The following is a 20,416-nucleotide window of genomic DNA, read 5'->3' on the forward strand; positions in this document are numbered from 1 at the left end:
TCCAGATCACTAGTAGTTCCTAAAGAGTGAGTGGGTAACGCTTGATTAAAAATTAGTTATGCATTTTATGACTTTATGAATGTATATATACATATATTAGTTAATGGCAGCAGCTGAAGTGTTAATGCAGTGCTACCTGCTTTACTCTCGGCATGGTTACTTATTAATGACGGTCCGTTTTTCTAAAGTTTTGCCGATTTGTGTCTGTTTTCTCATGTTGTAGTCATTCTACCACACGGTGCCGCTGGTTTCGCAATGACTCCAGCACATTTTTATAAACAGATGCTTATGGAAACTGTAGATGCTCAGATGCAAACAGGGAAGAAAACAAACCGGATCCAACATTGCGGGGGTCATATATCTTAGGCTACCTCATAAATGAAAGCAGGTTGTGGTTAACTGTCCTCACAAAGTTGTCAACACAAAAGTTATGAGGTACACTGATAGCATCACATGGTACTCGGTACTACGATATTTATTATGATTATTATATCCATAGGATACACCATATTTTAATGGTGACTGACTATATACTGTACTATACTGATAGAAGACTGGGGGAATTTAAGATATTAAAACAAAACAATGTGTTGTCTTTTATTCATAATTATCAATGCATTAATCTAATTTTAACGCGATTCAATAAAGCTCCCAAAACAACTGTGGGGAAAATATAGCCTTATTTATTCTGCCATTATTTACATGTTATTTTCATAACTTTGTCAACATGGCTTTTGCGTTTCACCTTAGATAAACGCGCATCGACTGTCATTATAATCAACTCTGAGCTTCGTTTATTATAATGGGAGGAATTGTGTTTGCTGCATACGCTTATTCACCTTTAAGATCTTATCTTAAGCGGCTTAAATTCGTTTTTAGACCTAAATACAAAATGACAGACTGAGTTCGGATGACAGACTTGCGTGAGAGGGAGTGTCCGAGCGCGCGCACCTCTCCAACACGAGCCGATCACGCGCATCCAGTAGCCACATTCAACCGCACAGCGATCAACACGCGTCTACGCGAATGTCCTCGGTGAATATGATGTTCATGAGGAAGGTCTGCTGCTTTCTGCTCTGCTGTGTTTTTGAGGCGAGCGTCGCGCGCAGGACCGAAGAAGCGGAGACTTTGGAGAAGATTGAGAGCGCGCGCTGCGCCTCGCGCTGCCTCACACTTCACATCACGCAGATCACAGCGTCATTCAAACACCTGCAGGTAAGCGCGAGCGATACTCAATGTGCAGGTTTAGTTTGAGAGTAGCTAGACAATAACCTTTAAGAAAAGCTTTGTTGACCCTTATATTGTCACTTCAACGAAAGTCTTTGGAAGTAAACAAAAATTACTATTAACGGTTAAAATATCACCTTCCCTCAAAAACACATATGCATGAAAGTGAAAATAGCCTACGTTAAAGTTCACTTACAAAAATATCAAATAATTGTTTTGGTCAAAATAAATGGTATTCCAGTGTGATTGTATTGCATTCACTTGTTTATAAATGATATTAGCCTACATCTATTGGACAAACAAATGAAGATAGTAGGTAATATTAAACTAATTGTTTGAATAGCCAGGTGCTTGAAATCAATATAGATAACTACTCCACAGTTTCATAAATATTCATTCATAAAATGTAGCCCTAACCCTAACCCTAACTAGTCCCAGTCTGCCCGTCCCTTTACTTTCAGATGCTGGGTTGGGATCTTTTCTGAACATATGGTTTAGTGGATGGGAAACACATTGCTTTGTGTGTGTGTGTGTGTGTGTGAATGAAGTGTTTAATGGCTGTTTTCACCTGTTTTGTCCTTGAGTTGATTCCCTAACTGACTGGAGATCGGTTTTAGTGCAGTTGTAGTTAATTATGTGGTGTTTGGAGCGAGAATCATGAAAGCATATGTGACAGCCCACCATGCAGCATAACTCTCTCCTCTCTCTCCCTCTCTCTCTTTCTGTTCTGTTTGCTGTGTATCTCTTTAACTGAAATCAGCTTATGTTTGTGGCAACTCAGTGAACCGATTGTCTCAACCCAACCATAATTAAATCATAATTAGAGGCACATTATGAAAAACTATCCACTTTAGTAGTTCCAGACATTAAACTTTCTCTCTGATCTACTTCTAATGTAATTTTCTCCTCCAGTTCCTGTCTGTAGCTAAATCTTGATTTGACTTGTAAATCTGTGATTTCATCATAAAATTGCATCTGGATACCAGAGACCCCCTTTGTCGCATATTTTCGCATTTGCAGGTTTGGTCTATATGGCGAAATATATTACTTTAGAATTAATTACTAATTACTTTATTATTAGGGTCAGCCCTGGATTTAAACATGGTAAGATACATCAAAAAGGGCAGAGAGTTTACACTCTCATTAATAGCTGGGGAATTATTAAATTAGCCAAAATATTTCATAAACGGACACGCAAGTGTAGGGAGATTTGTAGAACATGTGCGAGATCTGTGGCGCAGATGCCATGGGCAGTCTTAAAAATAAAGGTTAAACAACCAAGTTCTTTCCAAAAAAAGGCACATCACACAGACAAACACCAACAAACCCGTTTGTTGGGTGTTGTCAGATCAGTGTCTTACCCCTGTTGGCATTGGGCAGGGTTTGTTTTCACCCAAGTGAATATGTTCAATCAGTGTTTGTTGCCTGTTGGGGTTTGGTGGCAGTGTGAACATGACAGTCATTTTGCATTAAAAAAACGTTTTCGTTTAGTTTTTTTCCACTATAAAGAAGCTTTTGTGGAATGGATGTTGAAGGTTCTTTTGATGACAATGAAGAACCTTTATTTTTAAAGCCCCACTGAAGTGCCTTGAAACACAAAGCATTATTCAATGTGTTGATGTAATTCCCACTGAAACAGGAAGACAGGGCGGGACATATCTAACAGCTCCTCCCCTTTTTTAAAATAGCCAATAGCTTTTAGTGTAAGCTTGGCCAGAGCCGTTTACCTCGCTAAAGCCACAGTTTCTAATCTCTCTAACCCTAACTCTGTAGCTCAAACAGTAGAGTGTGGCGCTAGCAACGCCAAGGTCATGGGTTTGATTCCCAGGGAAAGCAAGAACGTACAAACATGTAAAAATTTGTAATTTGAATGCAATGTAAGTCGCTTTGGATTAAAGCTTCTGCCAAATGCGTAAATGTAAATGTAAAATACAGCATTCTGTGCAGATTTCAAATGGGTGTTTTGTGGTCTGTGCCGACTAGGTATGTTAACCGATGACCGTTTGACTGATGGTTGACCGTATCAATATTAACTGATCAAAGTTGTCGGTTGTCGGTAAAAAAAAAAAAAAAAAGATCTCTAAATTAGGCTATTATAGACAGTGGACTAAACGCTACTACAGTTAGCCGTCTCATTCCAAAATATTTTTGTGTGAAGTGAAAAAATCCTTCACACTCAATTTTTCATAACTCGCCTGTTTGTACTTAATAAACCAATAAAAACATTTGGCGTGAGGTCACAGCGTTTGGGTTTGCGTGCTCACAAGGTTTGCAAAAAGTAAACAGGTTAAAAGTTGCAACTTGTGTGGTACTGTGCTTAAATACAGGAGTAGCACATCATCTTTATTATCGTTAGCACTATACCTCGAACTAAAGCGGCGTCTCTTCGGAGCTGTCATTTTCTTAAATGAGCTGCCGCAATGTTTCAAATGAGCTTTTTACGCTAGACAAATGCCTTTATTTTCAACGCGATCACCTTGTACCCAAACCATTTCGAAACTAAGGAGCCATTTGTCCTCTGATTACAAACAAGCTCTTCGGCACTGCGTTTGCGGGACTCATGTTTCGCGCTGTAGAGGATTTTAAAAAAGTGACGTGATTGGAAGGGAGGCGGCACCGGGACAGTGTGTGTGTGAGAGCGGGAGGCAGAGAGATCATACAGAGATGCGACAGAGTTGCGAAATTGCAGGCGCGGCTCGCAGCTGTTATCTTAAATAGCGCCGCATATTTTAAACTAATCGGTTAACCGGTTTCAACCGGCTAATGAGGCTCGGTGGTCGGTCAAGAAAATGTTTCGTTTTCGCCATCCCTAGTGCCGACTCATGCATATTACCCGCTCTGTGCTATCGGCCCATTCAGACACTAGCACAATGCGATGCCAGACAATTGTTTTTTTGTTGTTGCTAGTTTCAGCCCGATGCAGTAATAATTTTCACGTTTCACGTTGTTTAAATAGCAAATGTGTGCTGGTCTGAAAACCAGGTGTGTTCAGTCGCAATGTTGGGGTGTTTCTTTTTTGACACAACTTAAAACGACTGTGCCATTGACCAACAAAAACCTGCTCTTAAGTCAATAGCGCAGTATTTTTGTTATTCACTGGACATTAGTAATGCCCATAGGCAGGTGCACAACATGCATATATTCTGCTTATTACTCTCAGAGAAAAATATAATCATAGAAGAACATTCCTTTGAATATCTATATATCAAAGAATCATGCATGTGTTTTCTGTTTGCTATGCCTGACTGTTAAAATCCATGGAGGTGTTTGCATGAAAGACATATGGGGTTATTTAAGGATGTGGAAAATTACTGAAAGGGGCACAGATACTGACCTTGGGAAGGTTTTTAGAGGAAATTCAATTGTTTATTCTGGCAGACATCGCTCTGCATACATTCACCATGGCTGTATGACCTCTTATTTTTTTCAAAATTACGAAGAATTCTTATTTCAGAAGATGATTAGAAAATTGCCAAAACAATTTGGTTTCAGAAGTTATGGGATTCCTTGGATGTGCCTACACACACAGCCAGTTAAATAGTGAATCAGCCATGGTGCAAGCGCAACTGGCTTTTAAAGGGAATGGGGAAAGAGACTCTGATTGGTTTATTGCACATTACGCCCAAAACACACCCATGACTCATTAATAGAATAGGTAAAAAAGGTTCCCGCCATTAAACTGGTAAAAGTGTATTGAGACACGCCCCAGTGCACCTGCGCCATGTGCTTCAGATTGGTAAAATAAGGCCCATTGTGTCTGTGGACCAGAGCTGCACTGGTTCACATGACACTAACATGAAACCAGATTGCATTTGCCCCAATGAAAAGCATATTTACAATGTCTGAATGATTCCTTACCCCACTATATAGTGTGCAATTCACCATGTAAAAAAACAGTAGATGTGTGAACAAATGACAGATTTTAGTTGTAGCTTCAGCTTCTATTTATAATGTAGGGGATGGGGCTTCAGATTCCAGAGAGCATTTGATTGGACACAAAATCTGATGAGAAGCTAAAGTGCAGAGGGATCAAAATCACTGATCCACATTGGCAGAAGTGAGAGACTAAGTTTTGAATGTGTATATCTTCTAAATTGTGAATTTTGTCATTGTTTTGGCGCACACTAGCTTATAAATTACAGTAATGCTAACATATTCAGACTAAAAGCCCAAAAACATTCATTTAGATTTTACAGGGACTTTAGGAGTGTATAGAGAAGCTTTTGTGGAATGGAAAGGTTCCATGGATGTTAAAGATTCTTTGGGGAACCATGGATGCCAAAAAATGGACCTTTATTTCTGAGGTTTGCTCATTACCCACAAGGCAACATGTTTTAGAATGAGACCACTGATACTCATATATGATGGCGTGTTGGATCACATTTGTTTATTTATTGTGGGAAATCTGGGAGATAACACAAAGGACTGCCTTATAAAGGACTCGCTAACACATTCTTGTGCGAACTTAGGTAAGAAAGCTTCTGAAAAAGCATAAATTACTCTTAAAATTGCTGTAATTAAATAAGGATGAGAGATTACTCCCAGCAGACTAAATTCCTCTCAGAGAGTTTCTTCATTATAAAACAGAGTTCCAGCCATAATTTCTGTTTGCAAAACGGGACATTGTGCAGGTTTCAAGTTACTGAACAAAGCAAAGCTGGGGGTTTTGGAGGTGTCCTCCCGTTTTTTCCTCAGCCCTTTAGTAAAAAAAAAAAAACGTTTATGCCGTTCTCTCGCTCTCATCCTTTGTTGCAGCAGCTGCTCTGGCTGCAGGTGTGTGATTTACGGCGTCTCCAGACAATGCTGTTTGTTGTGTTAATGGCATGCATATCCAGTGTCAGCGCAAATGGTTATACTGTGGTAAAAATGCAAGTTAACGCACATGACAGGTGTAGAGTGACGTACATCAAACAAATGCTGGCAGTGTTTTCATTTAGGTAGAATTACACTCCTCCTTTGTTCTTCTTACCTTAAATAGGTGTTCACACGGTCACGGGACGTTGCCCAGTCCAGAGGCTCAAGGTTTGGCTGATTAGCATAGGTACCAAAAAAGTACAGAAAGGCACAGAATATCAAAACTTACCAACTACTCGCATGAAAGATGTGAACCGACAATTAACTGAACGAAACAAGGAGCATAAATACACAGGGAAACTTAATGAATGTAATCAGGATGCAATCAAGACTAAATTGAAAATGAAGCACAAGAAACAAACACACAGGAACGAAAATTCAACAAAACATTTTGATGTAACAGGACAGTTTTAGTGAAGGGCTTGGGACTGTCAGGAGGATGATGTTTTCCTGTGGCTCTGAAGTAATTAGTTACATGGCATGTATGGCTCAGGTGACTTTTTAATAACATTTGCAGAACTGAGTTGCCATGAGCTTAGATGGCATCATGCAGGTTTCATTAAAAATAAATCATTGTGTGTGTGTACTCGACTGTCTGTCTGATAGGCCATGAGGGATGTAGCAGCTGGATACAGATTCTTGTAGCATGTTAAAGAAAATGAAAAGAGCTGGTATAGAAGTGCTCATTAGACCACTAGCGTAGCTACGGGTGGCAGATTGACAGCTTGCCCATCCCGTCAGATCCAGGGAAATAATTATTTGTAAAAATCCTTTTTTTTTGAAGAAAAAAAACATTTAACTATTCTTCAGTAATTATTTTAAATGTGATTTTATTTTGTCAAGCATTAGAACTATATTCCAATATGAATAAAAATATGCTAATTAATCTCTTCAATTACATCACGCCAGTAGTAATGTTATGGTTTTTTTGCGGCAATATCCGGATTCGATTCCAACTAGCAGTGCCTTTTTTTTGTTATTAAAACATGGCTTAACTGCCATTTATGACACATTTAAGAAGGAAACACATCTTGAAAAAGATGACAGGACACCATAATACTTTTGTCGTTTGAAAGTGAAATACAGAATATGATGATATTATCAAAATCTTCAGCAAACTAAATCATCAGCTATAACATGGTAAGCTTTATAACGGTAGGTTTTTAGTCTGGCCCGCCGGGGCATGGCATTTGCATGTAATATTTGTGAGCAAGGGGTTTCCTTAAATGTACACAAGCCAAATGTACTGTATTAGCAATGGCATGACTCAGACATTGTGATTTCTCTTCATGATATAGTTACCAGGACTCGGGTTATATTACTCTCCTACTTAGTTTGTTTTTGTTTTAAATTTTTCACGTTGCAGCCGATCACACGGAGCTTAGTGTTTACAGTATTTCATTTCTGCGACACTATAGTAGCACCTAGCAAAAAAAAAATGTAATTCTCTGCGCAGCACTCAAATATCACAGACACAGCTCGTACTATATGGGGGCTTGAGAAGGCATCAACATGTATAAGAAAACTATATTAAATGTCAAAAGACAATAAAAGGTCCAACATATGAGAAATAGCCTACCTTTTGCTTGGTTGCTATACAGTCCCTGACAAAAGTCTTGTCGCTTGTGTACAAATTGACCTAAAGTGCCGCTGAAATATATTTCTAATCAAGGTATTTTTACAAGAAATGGCTCATTTTAATCCCACCAGCTTTTGTGATAATGTTTCAGTGAAAAACTAAACTTTCAAAAAGTATTCTAATATTCACAGCTTGGTAAAGCCCATTGAGTCAATTTTTGCAAAGACACAAGTGTTGTCACCTTGTCATATGAGCTTCACCTGTGACTATTAATGGATCAATTAGGTCTCAGGTGTGTATAAAAAGAACCCCAGTACACTAGACCTTCACATCAACTGCAACTAGACCTCTGCAAACATGCCTAAGATTCACCCTGAGACTAAAGTTTTGATTATCAAGAGGCTGAAGACCAGATCCACTGCTGATGTGGCAGACACCTTCAATGTGTCTCAGCGTCAAGTACAGAGGATAAAAAAAAGATTTGAAGAGACTGGAGACGTTTTTGACAAGCCCAGGTCAGGCAGACCCCGCAAGACAACTGCTCGAGAGGACCGTTTGTTGGCTCGAAAATCCAAGGCCAGCCCATTTTCCACTGCAGCAGAGCTCCACGAGACCTGGTCACCTGAAGTCCCTGTGTCAACCAGAACAGTTTGTCGGATTCTGTCTCGAAATGGCCTCCATGGTCGAATCACTGCCCAGAAGCCAGCACTAAACAAAAGACAATTGAAAAACCGTGTGGCATTTGCCAAGGCCCACAGCCTGCTAAAAGGATGGACGCTGGAAAAGTGGCAGAAGGTGGATTTTTCAGATGAATCTTCTGTTGAATTACACCACAGTCACCGCAAATATTGCTGGAGACCTACTGGAGCCAGAATGGCTCCGAGATTCACCCAGAAAACCAAGTTTGGTGTCGGAAAAATCATGGTCTGGGGTTACATCCAGTATGGGGGTGTGCGAGAGATATGCAGGGTGGAAGGCAACGTCAATAGTCTAAAATACCAAGAAATCTTAGCTACCTCTTATATTCCCAACCATAAAAGAGGCCAAATTCTGCAGCAGGACGGTGCTCCATCGCATACTTCCATCTCCACATCAAAGTTCCTCAAGGCGAAGAAGATCAAGATGCTCCAGGATTGGCCAGCCCAGTCACCAGACATGAACATCATTGAGCATATGTGGGGTAGGATGAAAGAGGACGCATGGAAGACGAAACCAAAGAATATTGATGAACTCTGGGAGGCATGCAAGACTTATATTAAATTATTAAATTATTAAATTTGGATCTCACAGCACCACAACTTAATTTGCTGACATATTTTTGTATTTGCAGTAAATTTGTTCCATTTCTGTATAGGCGACAAAACTTTTGTCTTGCCAAAATTTGACCTTTCTGTCTTGATTAAATGATAAATATTTTTTCTATGAAAATTATTTATTTCAGGGCATTAAACATCATTTGGGAGGGTTTTAGCTTTTCATATGAGCTATTTCTAACACCAATGAATTAATTAAAAGTCAGGTTAATATCAGGTATTTCTAGAAAATAGATAAGCGACAAGAACTTTTGTCAGGGACTGTATGTTTCAATAGGAACATATAGCAATACCCATACCCATACAACCACCCCCCACCAACCCACCCCCCATTAAAGGGTAATGCAAATTATTCCAGTGGCCCACCCACACTATTAGAGGCCCACCCATCATCCACTTTCTGCCTATGCCACTGCATTAAACAAGACACTTGTGAGAAGACAGACTTGTGGAATTAATTGGGTAGATTTTCTCAACCCACCAAAATGAATGTATGGCTATGAATGAATGACTGGAACCTGAAGACTCGAGAGGTGATTGTGGTGTGACAGGCAGCGGGGCGAGGGACCGCGAGAGCGGGCCGGTGATTAATGTTGACGAGTGCCAGCTGCGTGGCACACCGGTCTCGTCCCGCGGCCATGTGACGGGAGCATAAACGGAGGAGCAAGGGCTGCGGAAGACGAGAGAGGACCAGGCCTGAAGTTTATGTTTAGTTTTGTTTTACGTGTGTTTGTGTTAGTGGGCAGTTGTCCGTGAGGGGCTGCCCACGTTTTTGTGTGTGTGTTTGCGGGCAGTCGTCCGTGAGGGGCTGCCCGCGGTTTTACTTTCGTTTTGTTTATTTATTTTGAATTAAAAAGTGTTTGAACGTTCGCCGGTTCCCGCCTCCTTCCTTCCCATCTACGAACCGCATTACAGTGATCTAATCCATTTTCGGGACTGCACGCATTGCTTATAGGGCTGTCATGGCCCAGATCAGACACTGATGACGAAACTAATGACTCAAACCCGAAGACAGGAGAGGTGTACTAATCTTTCCAAGGAACAGACGTGATTAAATGTGAATTGACAAGAGCAAGAATGACTCGGATTCGGAGATGAGGTGAACTAACAGACGGCATAGCCTGAAGACCCAGCTAAGCAATTAATGAATCATTTCTTAAAGTTCGGCCTTACTTGTGCACACACAGAGTCTAGACCAGAGCCATTGATTAGAGACACGAGAGCGCAGCGTGGATCATATGTGCGAGTCACCGCAGACAACAAACATATCGGACACATTTGAATTCTGCACAGAATGCTGTATTTCAAAGCGATATGGAGCAGATTATGATGATAAACGGTTAGAGGAAGCTGGCTTTACCAAACAGAAAGGTCCGCTCTCGTCAAACTGACACGGTGTTGTGGTGTGGCAAGTTCAGTTGAGAAACACCCCATTAATCACAGCCCAATGGAGCAGTATCAGATTCTTATTCTGATTAAAACTGAGTATGACCACGTCAGGCTAGACCGAAACAGTGGCCCTTCCCGAAGTTCAGCTTCTCTGCCTTCTGCTGGAAGCACACACTCGGGACTTCCTAACCCATTCCCTGGACCGCTCACTCAGTCCAGTGTAGTAGAAAACAAAGGTCGAATGCGTTCCAGCGGGCGGTCCAAAGGAATATTTCGCCGTATTCCTGGAGTGGGTACTGATAAATAAACGCTCCCCATTTACCCTCGGCCCCGCTGAGGAGGACTGTGTTACCAGTCCCACTCCACCACTGCCAGAGGCCAGCCATCCACCACCAGCGAATGACGCAATGGAGAAGTTGCACGAGCCCACCACAGACCGTGTGGACCGACCATCCACAAGAGATGAGCCCGTATCGAGGAGAAGGAGGGAGGGTGTCATCGCCTCGGATCCTGGACCACCAACAACGTCTGAGGTGGTTGCGTTAGCCAGCAACGCCGTAAATCCCAAAGAGAGTTATTGTGGAGTTTGAGGGCAGGAAGGAAAGCCCCGCCCACAACACAGCCGCTGTGGTTCGGTTGCAGGAAGTCACTGGCAGCTATATTAAAGAAAAGAGGAATGTTTTTGAGGTAGACCTAATATACTTTTTTTTGAAGAAGTTTTTCCTGTGACCCCTGTTTCTCCAGTGTCTCCTGCCTCTGAATCCCAGCCTCCCACTCCCACCTCCTCAGTTGGTCTATTCCTCAGTCCTCCCTTCACTGCTGTCTTTCCGCCCCTTTGCTTCACCCACACGTTGTGTGGACACACTAGCTGTGTCCCAAAGTGAAGTGCGCGCACTTCAAAGGCCGCATTTGAAGTGTGATTACGTCATACCTGCACTACGAAGACTGTCCCAATTTGAAGGCTGCACCCTCTGAAGGCCGCATTTGAAGTGCGATTACGTCCCAGCGGCACTACGTAGGCTGTCCCAAAGTGAAAGCTGCACCTCTGAAGGCCGCATTTGAAGTGCGATTGCGTCACAGCGGTGCAACGAAGGCTGCCGCAATTCATGAGCGACTTCAAAATGCGCCCTTCGGTTCTCAGGCAAAGGAAGGGTACAGCAGATGGGACCTTCCCATAACTTCGCAGCCTTCCCTATCCCAGAATTCATAGCACACTGGTGACTACAGGATTTGACTGGTCCGCATTCCCGCGGCACTCGAATCAGATTCCAGTTAAAGACGGTAGCGGTCGTTAACTCAAGTGTAGCCTGGGTACTATTGAACACAACAGCGCAAGCGCTTGAAGTAAATAAAACGTTCAACGTTAGTGCATTCACACAGTTCCCAGTTCCCTGCCCTGAGCAAGATAAACTTTAATTTCCCAATTTTTAAATGCTATTTATTTCTCAACCATTATCGCAAGAAGAATCAGTCCATTATCACCCTTTTCGCTGTTTCTTTTTTCCCCATACACTTTCTTTAAATAGCCTTCAAAATATAATCTGCGCGGCGCTGTATTTTCGTCCTGCTCCCGCTATATTCCGCACCGCACCATTCCGCTCGCGCAAAATTCACTCCGTGCTCACCCGCTATAAATTATTTTATTCCCGACCCGACTGATCCAGCTTAATTTAGATTTTGTTTCCAGAATCTATCTTTTAAATTTCCCTTACAGAAAGAGAGACACTGGATAGGAATTGTCCGTGCAATCATTTCTTTTTCTTACAGCCTAGGCTGTAGCCTATGTCAACACCGTAACTAAAACAAATATCACAGAAAAATAGGCTAAATCAAATGTGACATGTCACTCAGAATTATAAGAAAAAATACAAACAAACGAAAACTGCTGACTTAGATGCTAAAATAAAGTGTTTTTTTATATATATATATATATATATATATATATATATATATATATATATATATATATATGAATGAATGAATGTTCACTGACGACGGTCAACGAAACATCGATCCTCCAAAGGCTGAATGCGTGGCCGACACAGAACAATTTAAATGGCTAGCTTATTATTTTTTATGCAAGTTATTTGTAAATTAAACGAACTGCTGTCTATTGTTCATTTTCGTTAACTTCAAACGTATAGGCTAAATTAAAGGGAAGTGTTTTTTCTATAGCCTAGCTATTGTTTATTTTTGTAATGCACGTTATAATTTGTAGATACATTAAACACATTTATGTTTATACATATATTTTCTTGTCATGTAATTTAAAATGTGTAAATGAAAATAAATTGGTATTTTAGCCTACGTAGGCTTTTTACAACTATAGCCTATTTATAGACCAATAAAATAACTTAAGTTTAACATTAGAAACAACACATTTTTATTATCAGCCAAACCAGAAGAAAACACTTTTCTACACTTCCATTGTGCTGGGAGAAGCTGGAGCTGGACCGGGATGGGGAATAATGCACAATAGAGACTCTGGTAAGGCCTGAGCGGGTCATCATCTTCTGGGATGAGTGCATATTTCCACTGTCCGCAGCTTTGCGGGGCCGAATCGGTCGACGGCTGCATGGCATGCCATAAAAAATGCATCTGAGATGATGAGTTGAATAAAAATAAGTAGGCCTACTTAAAAAAAAAAAAAAAACTTGGACGTATATAGGCTAAATGTTTAAAATATATTGTAACAGTTACATTTAACATAAGAAATAAACTGTTAACTAATATTTGCAATTTGACAATATTTAACCGGCTACAGATTTACATGCTTATGGTCCAGCCCATCGTCGCAGGCTTTGAAGCATGTCAAAACCCAATAGAAAGCTCAAAAAAGTATACATATATATGCTCCATTTCTCTTTTTAAAATCTCCTCACGAACGTCCGCTGTCAGTTGTCAGAACCTGCTAGTCCATTAACGGCGCTTTGGTTCATTGTTGCCAAGTCTGGAATGGGGTTGCATTTAGGCTACTGTTGGTTTGGGTAGTTTGTAGCCTATAGTCCACAGGTTAAGTTGTCTTTACTTAAGCAATATTTCTACTGCCTCCCTCAGCTCCACCAGAAACCCACGGCCATACGGCTTCTCCGAGCTCCCTCGGCTTCCTGTTCTTGTTTACGGCACGAGGACATGACTTTTTGGGAGGAAAGTTTTCGGGAATTGAGTTTTCCCCAATTTGGTTAATTAGTCATGTCAGTCACCTGTGCCTTGTCCATCACCTGGTCCTCGTTATCCTCATTTGCTTTGTGTATATAAGCCCTTAGTGCTCCCCCAGTGTTGATCAGTTCTTGTTTCATGTTATACGTGTCTAACAGTGTTGCTGACTTTGTTACTAAAGTTTCCTGTTTATCCTCATCTCTGTGAGCTCATTGCCCACACATTTACATTTACATTTACATTTAATCATTTAGCAGACGCTTTTATCCAAAGCGACTTACAAAAAAGGGTAGAGCAATAGAAGCAACGAAACAAACAAAGCCAACAACCTGTAAGAGCTGTAAGAAATCTCAATTAATTAGCACAGTACACAACTGTTTTTTTTTTTTTTTTTTTTATAGCCAGCTACAACAAATACTCACGTACGGAAAATACAGAACACTGGATTTGGATAGCTATGATAACAACCCATTAGGACTAAGGCTGATGCCCCAACTGTTGTCGTTAATGCGGATTCAGTGGCCCAATGGGTTGGTTTTGTATGGCATTCTAGCTAAACGCGCAGCAATAGCCATCGACAGCAAAAACTCACGTACGCAAAATACATAACACTGGATTTTGGTAGCTATGAGAACTATGTAACATACCCGCCTGAAGGCACAAATTCGGATGAGAGACGTAGATATGATCAGTAAGTGCTATTCTGTATTGGTCAAGTGCAATAGGAAAAGTGCAATTGGAAAAGATGTGTCTTAAGATGTTTTTTAAAAATGGCTACAGACTCGGCAGCACGAATTGAGATTGGCAGGTCATTCCACCAGGTGGGAACGGTCCAGGAAAATGTCCGTGAGAGCGATTTCATGCCTCTTTGGGAAGGAACCACGAGGCGCCGCTCATTCGCAGAACGCAAGCTTCTGGAGGGTGTGTAAGTCTGAACAATTGAGTTTAGGTATAATGGTGCAGAACCAGTGGTTGTTTTGTAGGCGAGAACTAGAGCCTTGAATTTGATGCGAGCAGCCATTGGCAACCAGTGCAGTTTGATGAAGAGAGGCGTAACATGCGCTCTCTTCGGCTCATTAAAGACCACTCTCGCCGCTGCATTCTGGATCCGCTGCAAGGGTTTGATAGTGCATGCTGGAAGCCCAGCCAGAAGAGCATTACAATAATCCAGTCTGGAGAGAACAAGAGCTTGAACCAGGAGTTGTGCAGCCTGTTCTGATAGGAAGGGTCTAATCTTTCTAATGTTGTATAAAGCAAATCTGCAGGACCGGGCTGTTGCAGTAATGTGGTCAGTGAAGTTTAACTGGTCATCAATCACAACTCCAAGGTTCCTGGCTGTCCTTGATGGAGTTATGGTCGATGAACCAAGCTGAATGGAGAAATTTTGATGAAGTGCTGGGTTGGTTGAGAAAACAAGTAATTCTGTCTTTGCAAGATTGAGTTTAAGATGATGCTCTTTCATCCAGTCAGAAATGTCTGTCAGACAGGCAGCGATACGAACACTGACTGTAGGATCATCTGGTTGAAATGAGAAGTAGAGTTGAGTGTCATCAGCATAGCAGTGATAGGAAAAGCCATGTTTCTGAATGACGGAACCTAATGATGACATGTAGATGGAGAAGAGAAGTGGTCCAAGGACTGAGCCCTGGGGAACCCCAGTAGCTAGATGATGTGACTTAGACACTACACCTCTACATGACACCCTGTAGGACCTACCAGAGAGGTAAGACCTGAACCACTGGAGGGCAGTTCCTGAGATACCCATCGTCTTAAGTGTTGACAGGAGGATCTGGTGGTTAACTGTGTCAAAAGCAGCAGACAGATCCAGCAGAATGAGCACTGAGGATTTGGAAGCTGCTTTTGCCAGTCTCAGTGCCTCAGTTACCGAGAGCAAGGCAGTCTCAGTCGAATGGCCGCTTTTGAAGCCGGATTGGTTGTTGTCTAGGAGGTTGTCCCTTTCAAGAAACATAGAGAGTTGATTGAACACAACTCGCTCAAGGGTCTTTGCAATGAAAGGCAGAAGGGATACCGGTCGGTAGTTTTCTAAAAGTGCTGGATTCAGAGAGGGTTTCTTAAGCAGTGGGGTTACCCGAGCCTGCTTAAATGCTGTGGGAAAGGTTCCCGTATGAAGAGAAGTGTTGACAATGTGAGTGAGTGCAGGAGTGATTGAAGAAGAAATGGCCTGAAGGAGGTGAGTGGGTATAGGATCAAGTGGACAGGTAGTAGGGTGATTGGAAAGGATGAGTTTAGAAATATCTGCCTCGGAGAGCGGAGAGAAGGATGGAAGCGTGTTCGTGTTAGTTGTTGAGATGTGCTTGTCAGTTTGTGATGAGGAGAACTGTTTGCTGATGAGGGATGTTTTGTTTGTAAAAAATGATGCAAAGTCATCAGCTGTAAGAGTTGATGAAGGAGGGGGAGGAGGAGGACAAAGGAGAGAGGAGAATGTTTTAAAGAGTTTGCGAGAGTCAGAGCATTTGTTGATTTTGTTGTGGTAGTATGTTGTTTTAGCAGTGGAGACATTTGTAGAGAAAGAAGAGAGAAGCGACTGATACAAGGTAAGGTCAGTATAGTTTTTAGATTTCTGCCATTTCCTCTCTGCCGCCCTGAGTCCAGAGCGATGTTCACGGAGAACTTCAGACAGCCAGGGGGCAGATGGGGTGGGGCGGGCTGGTCTGGATGAGAGGGGGCAAAAACTGTCTAAGGAGGATGTTAGAGTGGAGCAAAGAGTGTTGGTAGCACTGTTAGTGTCCAGTGCTGAGAACTGAGCAGGTGGAGGGAGTGAAGATGAAACCATAGTGGATAGGCGAGAGGGAGAGAGGGAGCGTAGATTACGCCGAAAGGTAATCTGTGTAGGAGTGTGTGTTGTATCAGGAGTCAGTATGAGGTTAAGAGTGATGAGAAAGTGGTCTGAGGTGTGTAATGGAGTAACTAAAGTGTTGTCCGTGGAGCAGTTGCGTGTGTATACAAGGTCTAATTGGTTACCTGATCTGTGAGTAGCCGTAGTAGATACTAACTTAAGGTCAAATGAAGTCAGTAGAGTGCTGAAGTCTGCAGCTAGGTGTTTATCAAGATGGATGTTGAAGTCACCAAGCAGAATCAGTGGAGTGCCATCCTCAGGGAAGCTAGAAAGTAACACATCCAACTCCTCCACAAAGTTACCGAGGTGACCTGGAGGACGATAGACAACTACCACATGGATTTTAACAGGGTGAGTAACAGTGATTGAGTGCGATTCAAATGAACTGGCCGGTAGAGATGGTAATGGATCAAATTTCCAATCATTTGAGATAAGCAAACCAGTACCCCCACCCCTCCCAATAGGCCGAGGAGTGTGTGAAAAAGTTAAATTGGTTGAAAGGGCTGCAGGAGTGGCAGTGTCCTCTGGTTTGATCCAGGTCTCAGTTAGGGCCATGAGGCTGAGCTGAGAATGAGTCCCAATAGATGAAATAAAGTCTGCTTTGTTTACAGCAGACTGACAATTCCAGAGACCAATTGGAATAAAGAGTAAAGTAGCAGAGGATGTTAGGATATAGCGCAAATTATTAGGATTGCGGCGTCTCGTGCGTACAGAGCGTGAATTACGAGTGCTAGTAGTTATAGTTGAGATTTGAAAGCACATGGTGAATACAGATCAGAGAAAATGCCAGATCGGAATTAGAAAAGAGCCGAACACAAATAATAGTCACCATGAGACACATAATGTGTAACAATGTCAGAAGGGGAGAGAAATCTGAACGGCTTGTTTTTTCAGGTATTTGCAAAGCAAGGTTCCTTTGTTGTCCTGTTTCACATTTTCTGGTTTGGTAGATGCACGGGGACCCAATTATAGCACATGGAAACTATCAGAGTTTCATGGCATGTCCCCTTTAATGTTTTTTTTAGTCATTGCGACCGCTTGTGCTTTAAAACAAGATAATGTGAGTTTTTTTTATGACACACAAGGTTAGCTTAAAATACATCTTACATGGTATACCCCCTCCACACACACAATGATATTTGTGTAAAAAAAAAATATTTGGAAAATTATTAATAATCAATCAATCAATCAACTTTATTTATATAGCGCTTTTACAGTGACGATTGTGTCAAAGCAGCTTCACAGTGTCAAACTGGACAATATTGCAACAAAATTAGATTTGGCTGTACAGTCGTTCTGGAGAAAACAGTGATGTTAATTTTAATTTATCATATAGCGACAATGTTGGCAGATCAGTATTATAGTTTATAGAATTAAATAAAACCTAATTCATAAATTTGATTTGTATATTTAGTTGAATAACTTTGATCATAATGTTAGTGTCCTCAAGGTAATAATTAACATTTGTAATGCTCAGTCCACACCATCATGGCATTCAAAACCAAAAAACAAAGGCCTCCTTTTACCAGCTTGATCTGTTACCAGCATATCCCCTTAAAAGCTACTTGTCTTCTATTAATTTGCTTATAACTAACTTGATTAACAGATCTCTGATTGCTGCTATTTCTTAGTTATTCAAAACAAGTCTTGGCAATATAGTTTTGGGTAATTTTCGCTCCATATCGAACCTACCTTATATCTAACCAAGTTAACTCATCTAGTCTAGTACTGACTGTAAGTGTAAGTGGCTTGCAAATCCCGGTGATTAATATAAACAAACACAAATCTCAATCTGTTGCTGTTTAACAAGGTCTAGCTCAACGATTGTTTCTTGGTCCACTTTATTTTTTAATCTATATACTTCTGTTAGGTTAGATCATTCGATGTCATGGTCTTGATGCCTTTTCACACCAAAAGAATATATTTGGTGAGAAAATTTGGTGTGATAACAGACAGTATAATAAGTTATAAATTACAGGAAATAAATGAGTAAAGTTAAGTACCTGCCGTGTAAAGTACTAGCAGGGTAATAGCATGTAGCTAGATCAAGACGTTTAAGTAACTGATTTTGTGAGCGGCAAACACAGAGGCACTAAGCAAACAACACACTACTACACACAACTAAACTAAGCAAAGATAAAAATACAAAATAAAGAAAGTGAAGAAAAGTACAGGGGAAGAGAGAGAGAGAAAGAGAGATACGAGAGGAGAGGAGAGGAGAGGAGAGGAGAGGAGAGGAGAGGAGAGGAGAGGAGAGGAGAGGAGAGGAGAGGAGAGGAGAGGAGAGGAGAGGAGAGGAGAGGAGAGAACAATCAGGTAACCACAACTTATGAGAAAACAGCAAAGAATCAGGTTCACCTTAAAAGAATCAGGTTCACCTTAAAAGGAGCAGAGTAGGAGAGACGTTTCCACTGCAGGGCTAGTGCGAGCCAGAGTTTTCATCGAGCCGGCTGGGCTTATAGTCTTGGACCTGACACCGAGCCCAAAACCACGCTGCATTTCCACTGTCGGGCTAGAAGCAGTTTATCAGTAAACTAATCAGAAAGAAATTACTAAAAACTAGCGAGATCGAAAAAAATAAAAATAAAAAAATGGTAAAACGGTTGTTTGTTGGAATTTTTGTTGTTTACTTAAAGATTTAAAACCCAAGCATTGATATTTTACAGTTTAAGTGATACTAGATCATAATGAATTTGTCTAGATTGCATTAGTCACACTCACACAGAAATAAAGTGGTATTTACTCACTTTGTTGATAACCACTCCTCAAGCCTGAACTGGCCCGATTTGGACCAAGGTATTCGGCAGGACAATAATACCTGGGCCTTGGCTCCGAGGAAGCCCTAATGAGGCCCGATCACGCCCCGAAGTGACTGTGCAAACGCAGCTAGTGACTTAGAAAGGCATCTAAAGGTTGTTAACGGATACTTGCAATGCCTTCGGTTGCTGAACAAGTCCCTATGCAATAGAGTCCAAAGTTTCTTGATGTTTTCATTAGCAGTGCACTAAAGCGTTCATTGTGTTTGTCTGGATGGTCCCCATGAAGTTAACTTGAAGATAATTGTCAGAATGAGGAAATGTGGTGTCTCAAACGAGATTGACCAAAGATGTGCCTAATCAGGGAACTCTTAAAGGCTCTATCAGTTCACACCCATTTGACCAATCAAAGATGACCAGGAAAAATATTATTCCTATTTGCATAATTATGGTGGCATGGAGAATTTTTGCAGTTGTTATAGAAATATAATGATGCATTTTAATCAAAACATACTATACACATACAGGTTTCTTTTGATACCAAGAAAGATGGGCATTTGAAGACATTAACGCAATGATACATCATCATTGGATATCAGTATTTGAAGTTGCACTAACATAACTAAAGAATCATAACTAGGCTAATATAAAATAAGGACATAAAATGCAGGAGAAGTACTACACAGTTTCGACATATTGATTGTGAGTAAAAATAGAGCCAATGTCCTTGTGTATTGGAGGTTTTTGACCAAATGGCTGCCGTCTGGTCTTCTGTGCTGTCTTTGAGGATTCCAGACATTGTCTCTGCTAAGATCGTTCAGGAGAGCTGAGGTGATAACAGCGTTTGAAGAGGGGTGGTTTGCGACTCTTTGGGCCGGGCCGGTGATCAAATTTGACCAACACGAAAAGGGGGAAGGTTTTTTTATGGTGTCTAGAGCATTTTGATCATGCCCATTTGTTACAAATTTGAATGTGTTTATTCAGAACAACACTAACATTCTTACAGAGAGGTGTTTAAATCTCGTTTCCATTGCACTGTGAAGAAAGCTTTCCAACCAATAAGATTCACACATTTGGTCACATGCTCAAAGCTGCTGCTGTCATAGTAAAACTACGACTTGGTGGTGCTCACAATCAGATGTGTTTTTGCTAAGCCACATTGAAAACCAGATGAAGAATCCAGACCTGGCTCTCTTGTCTCTCTGCTCTTGTATTTGATGCTGTGTGATAAACACTGTAAAGAAAACATGCTTTCTTCTCCGTGAAACAGAATGTTGTCCAG

At 41.2% G+C, this 20,416-nt stretch overlaps 1 protein-coding gene across 1 annotated transcript in view; it reads left to right on the top strand.

Moving 5' to 3' along the window:
• Positions 1 to 952: 952 nt before the first annotated feature.
• Positions 953 to 20,416, top strand: part of anos1b (anosmin 1b) — a 157,504-nt gene continuing 138,040 nt past the window's right edge. The window contains exon 1 of the mRNA XM_067416333.1: positions 953 to 1,215. Coding sequence (XP_067272434.1) covers positions 1,027 to 1,215 — 189 coding nt within the window. The 5' untranslated portion in view covers positions 953 to 1,026. The remainder of the gene's footprint in view (positions 1,216 to 20,416) is intronic.

This window comes from Pseudorasbora parva, chromosome 14 (assembly GCF_024679245.1).
Source record: "Pseudorasbora parva isolate DD20220531a chromosome 14, ASM2467924v1, whole genome shotgun sequence".
NCBI lineage: Eukaryota > Metazoa > Chordata > Actinopteri > Cypriniformes > Gobionidae > Pseudorasbora > Pseudorasbora parva.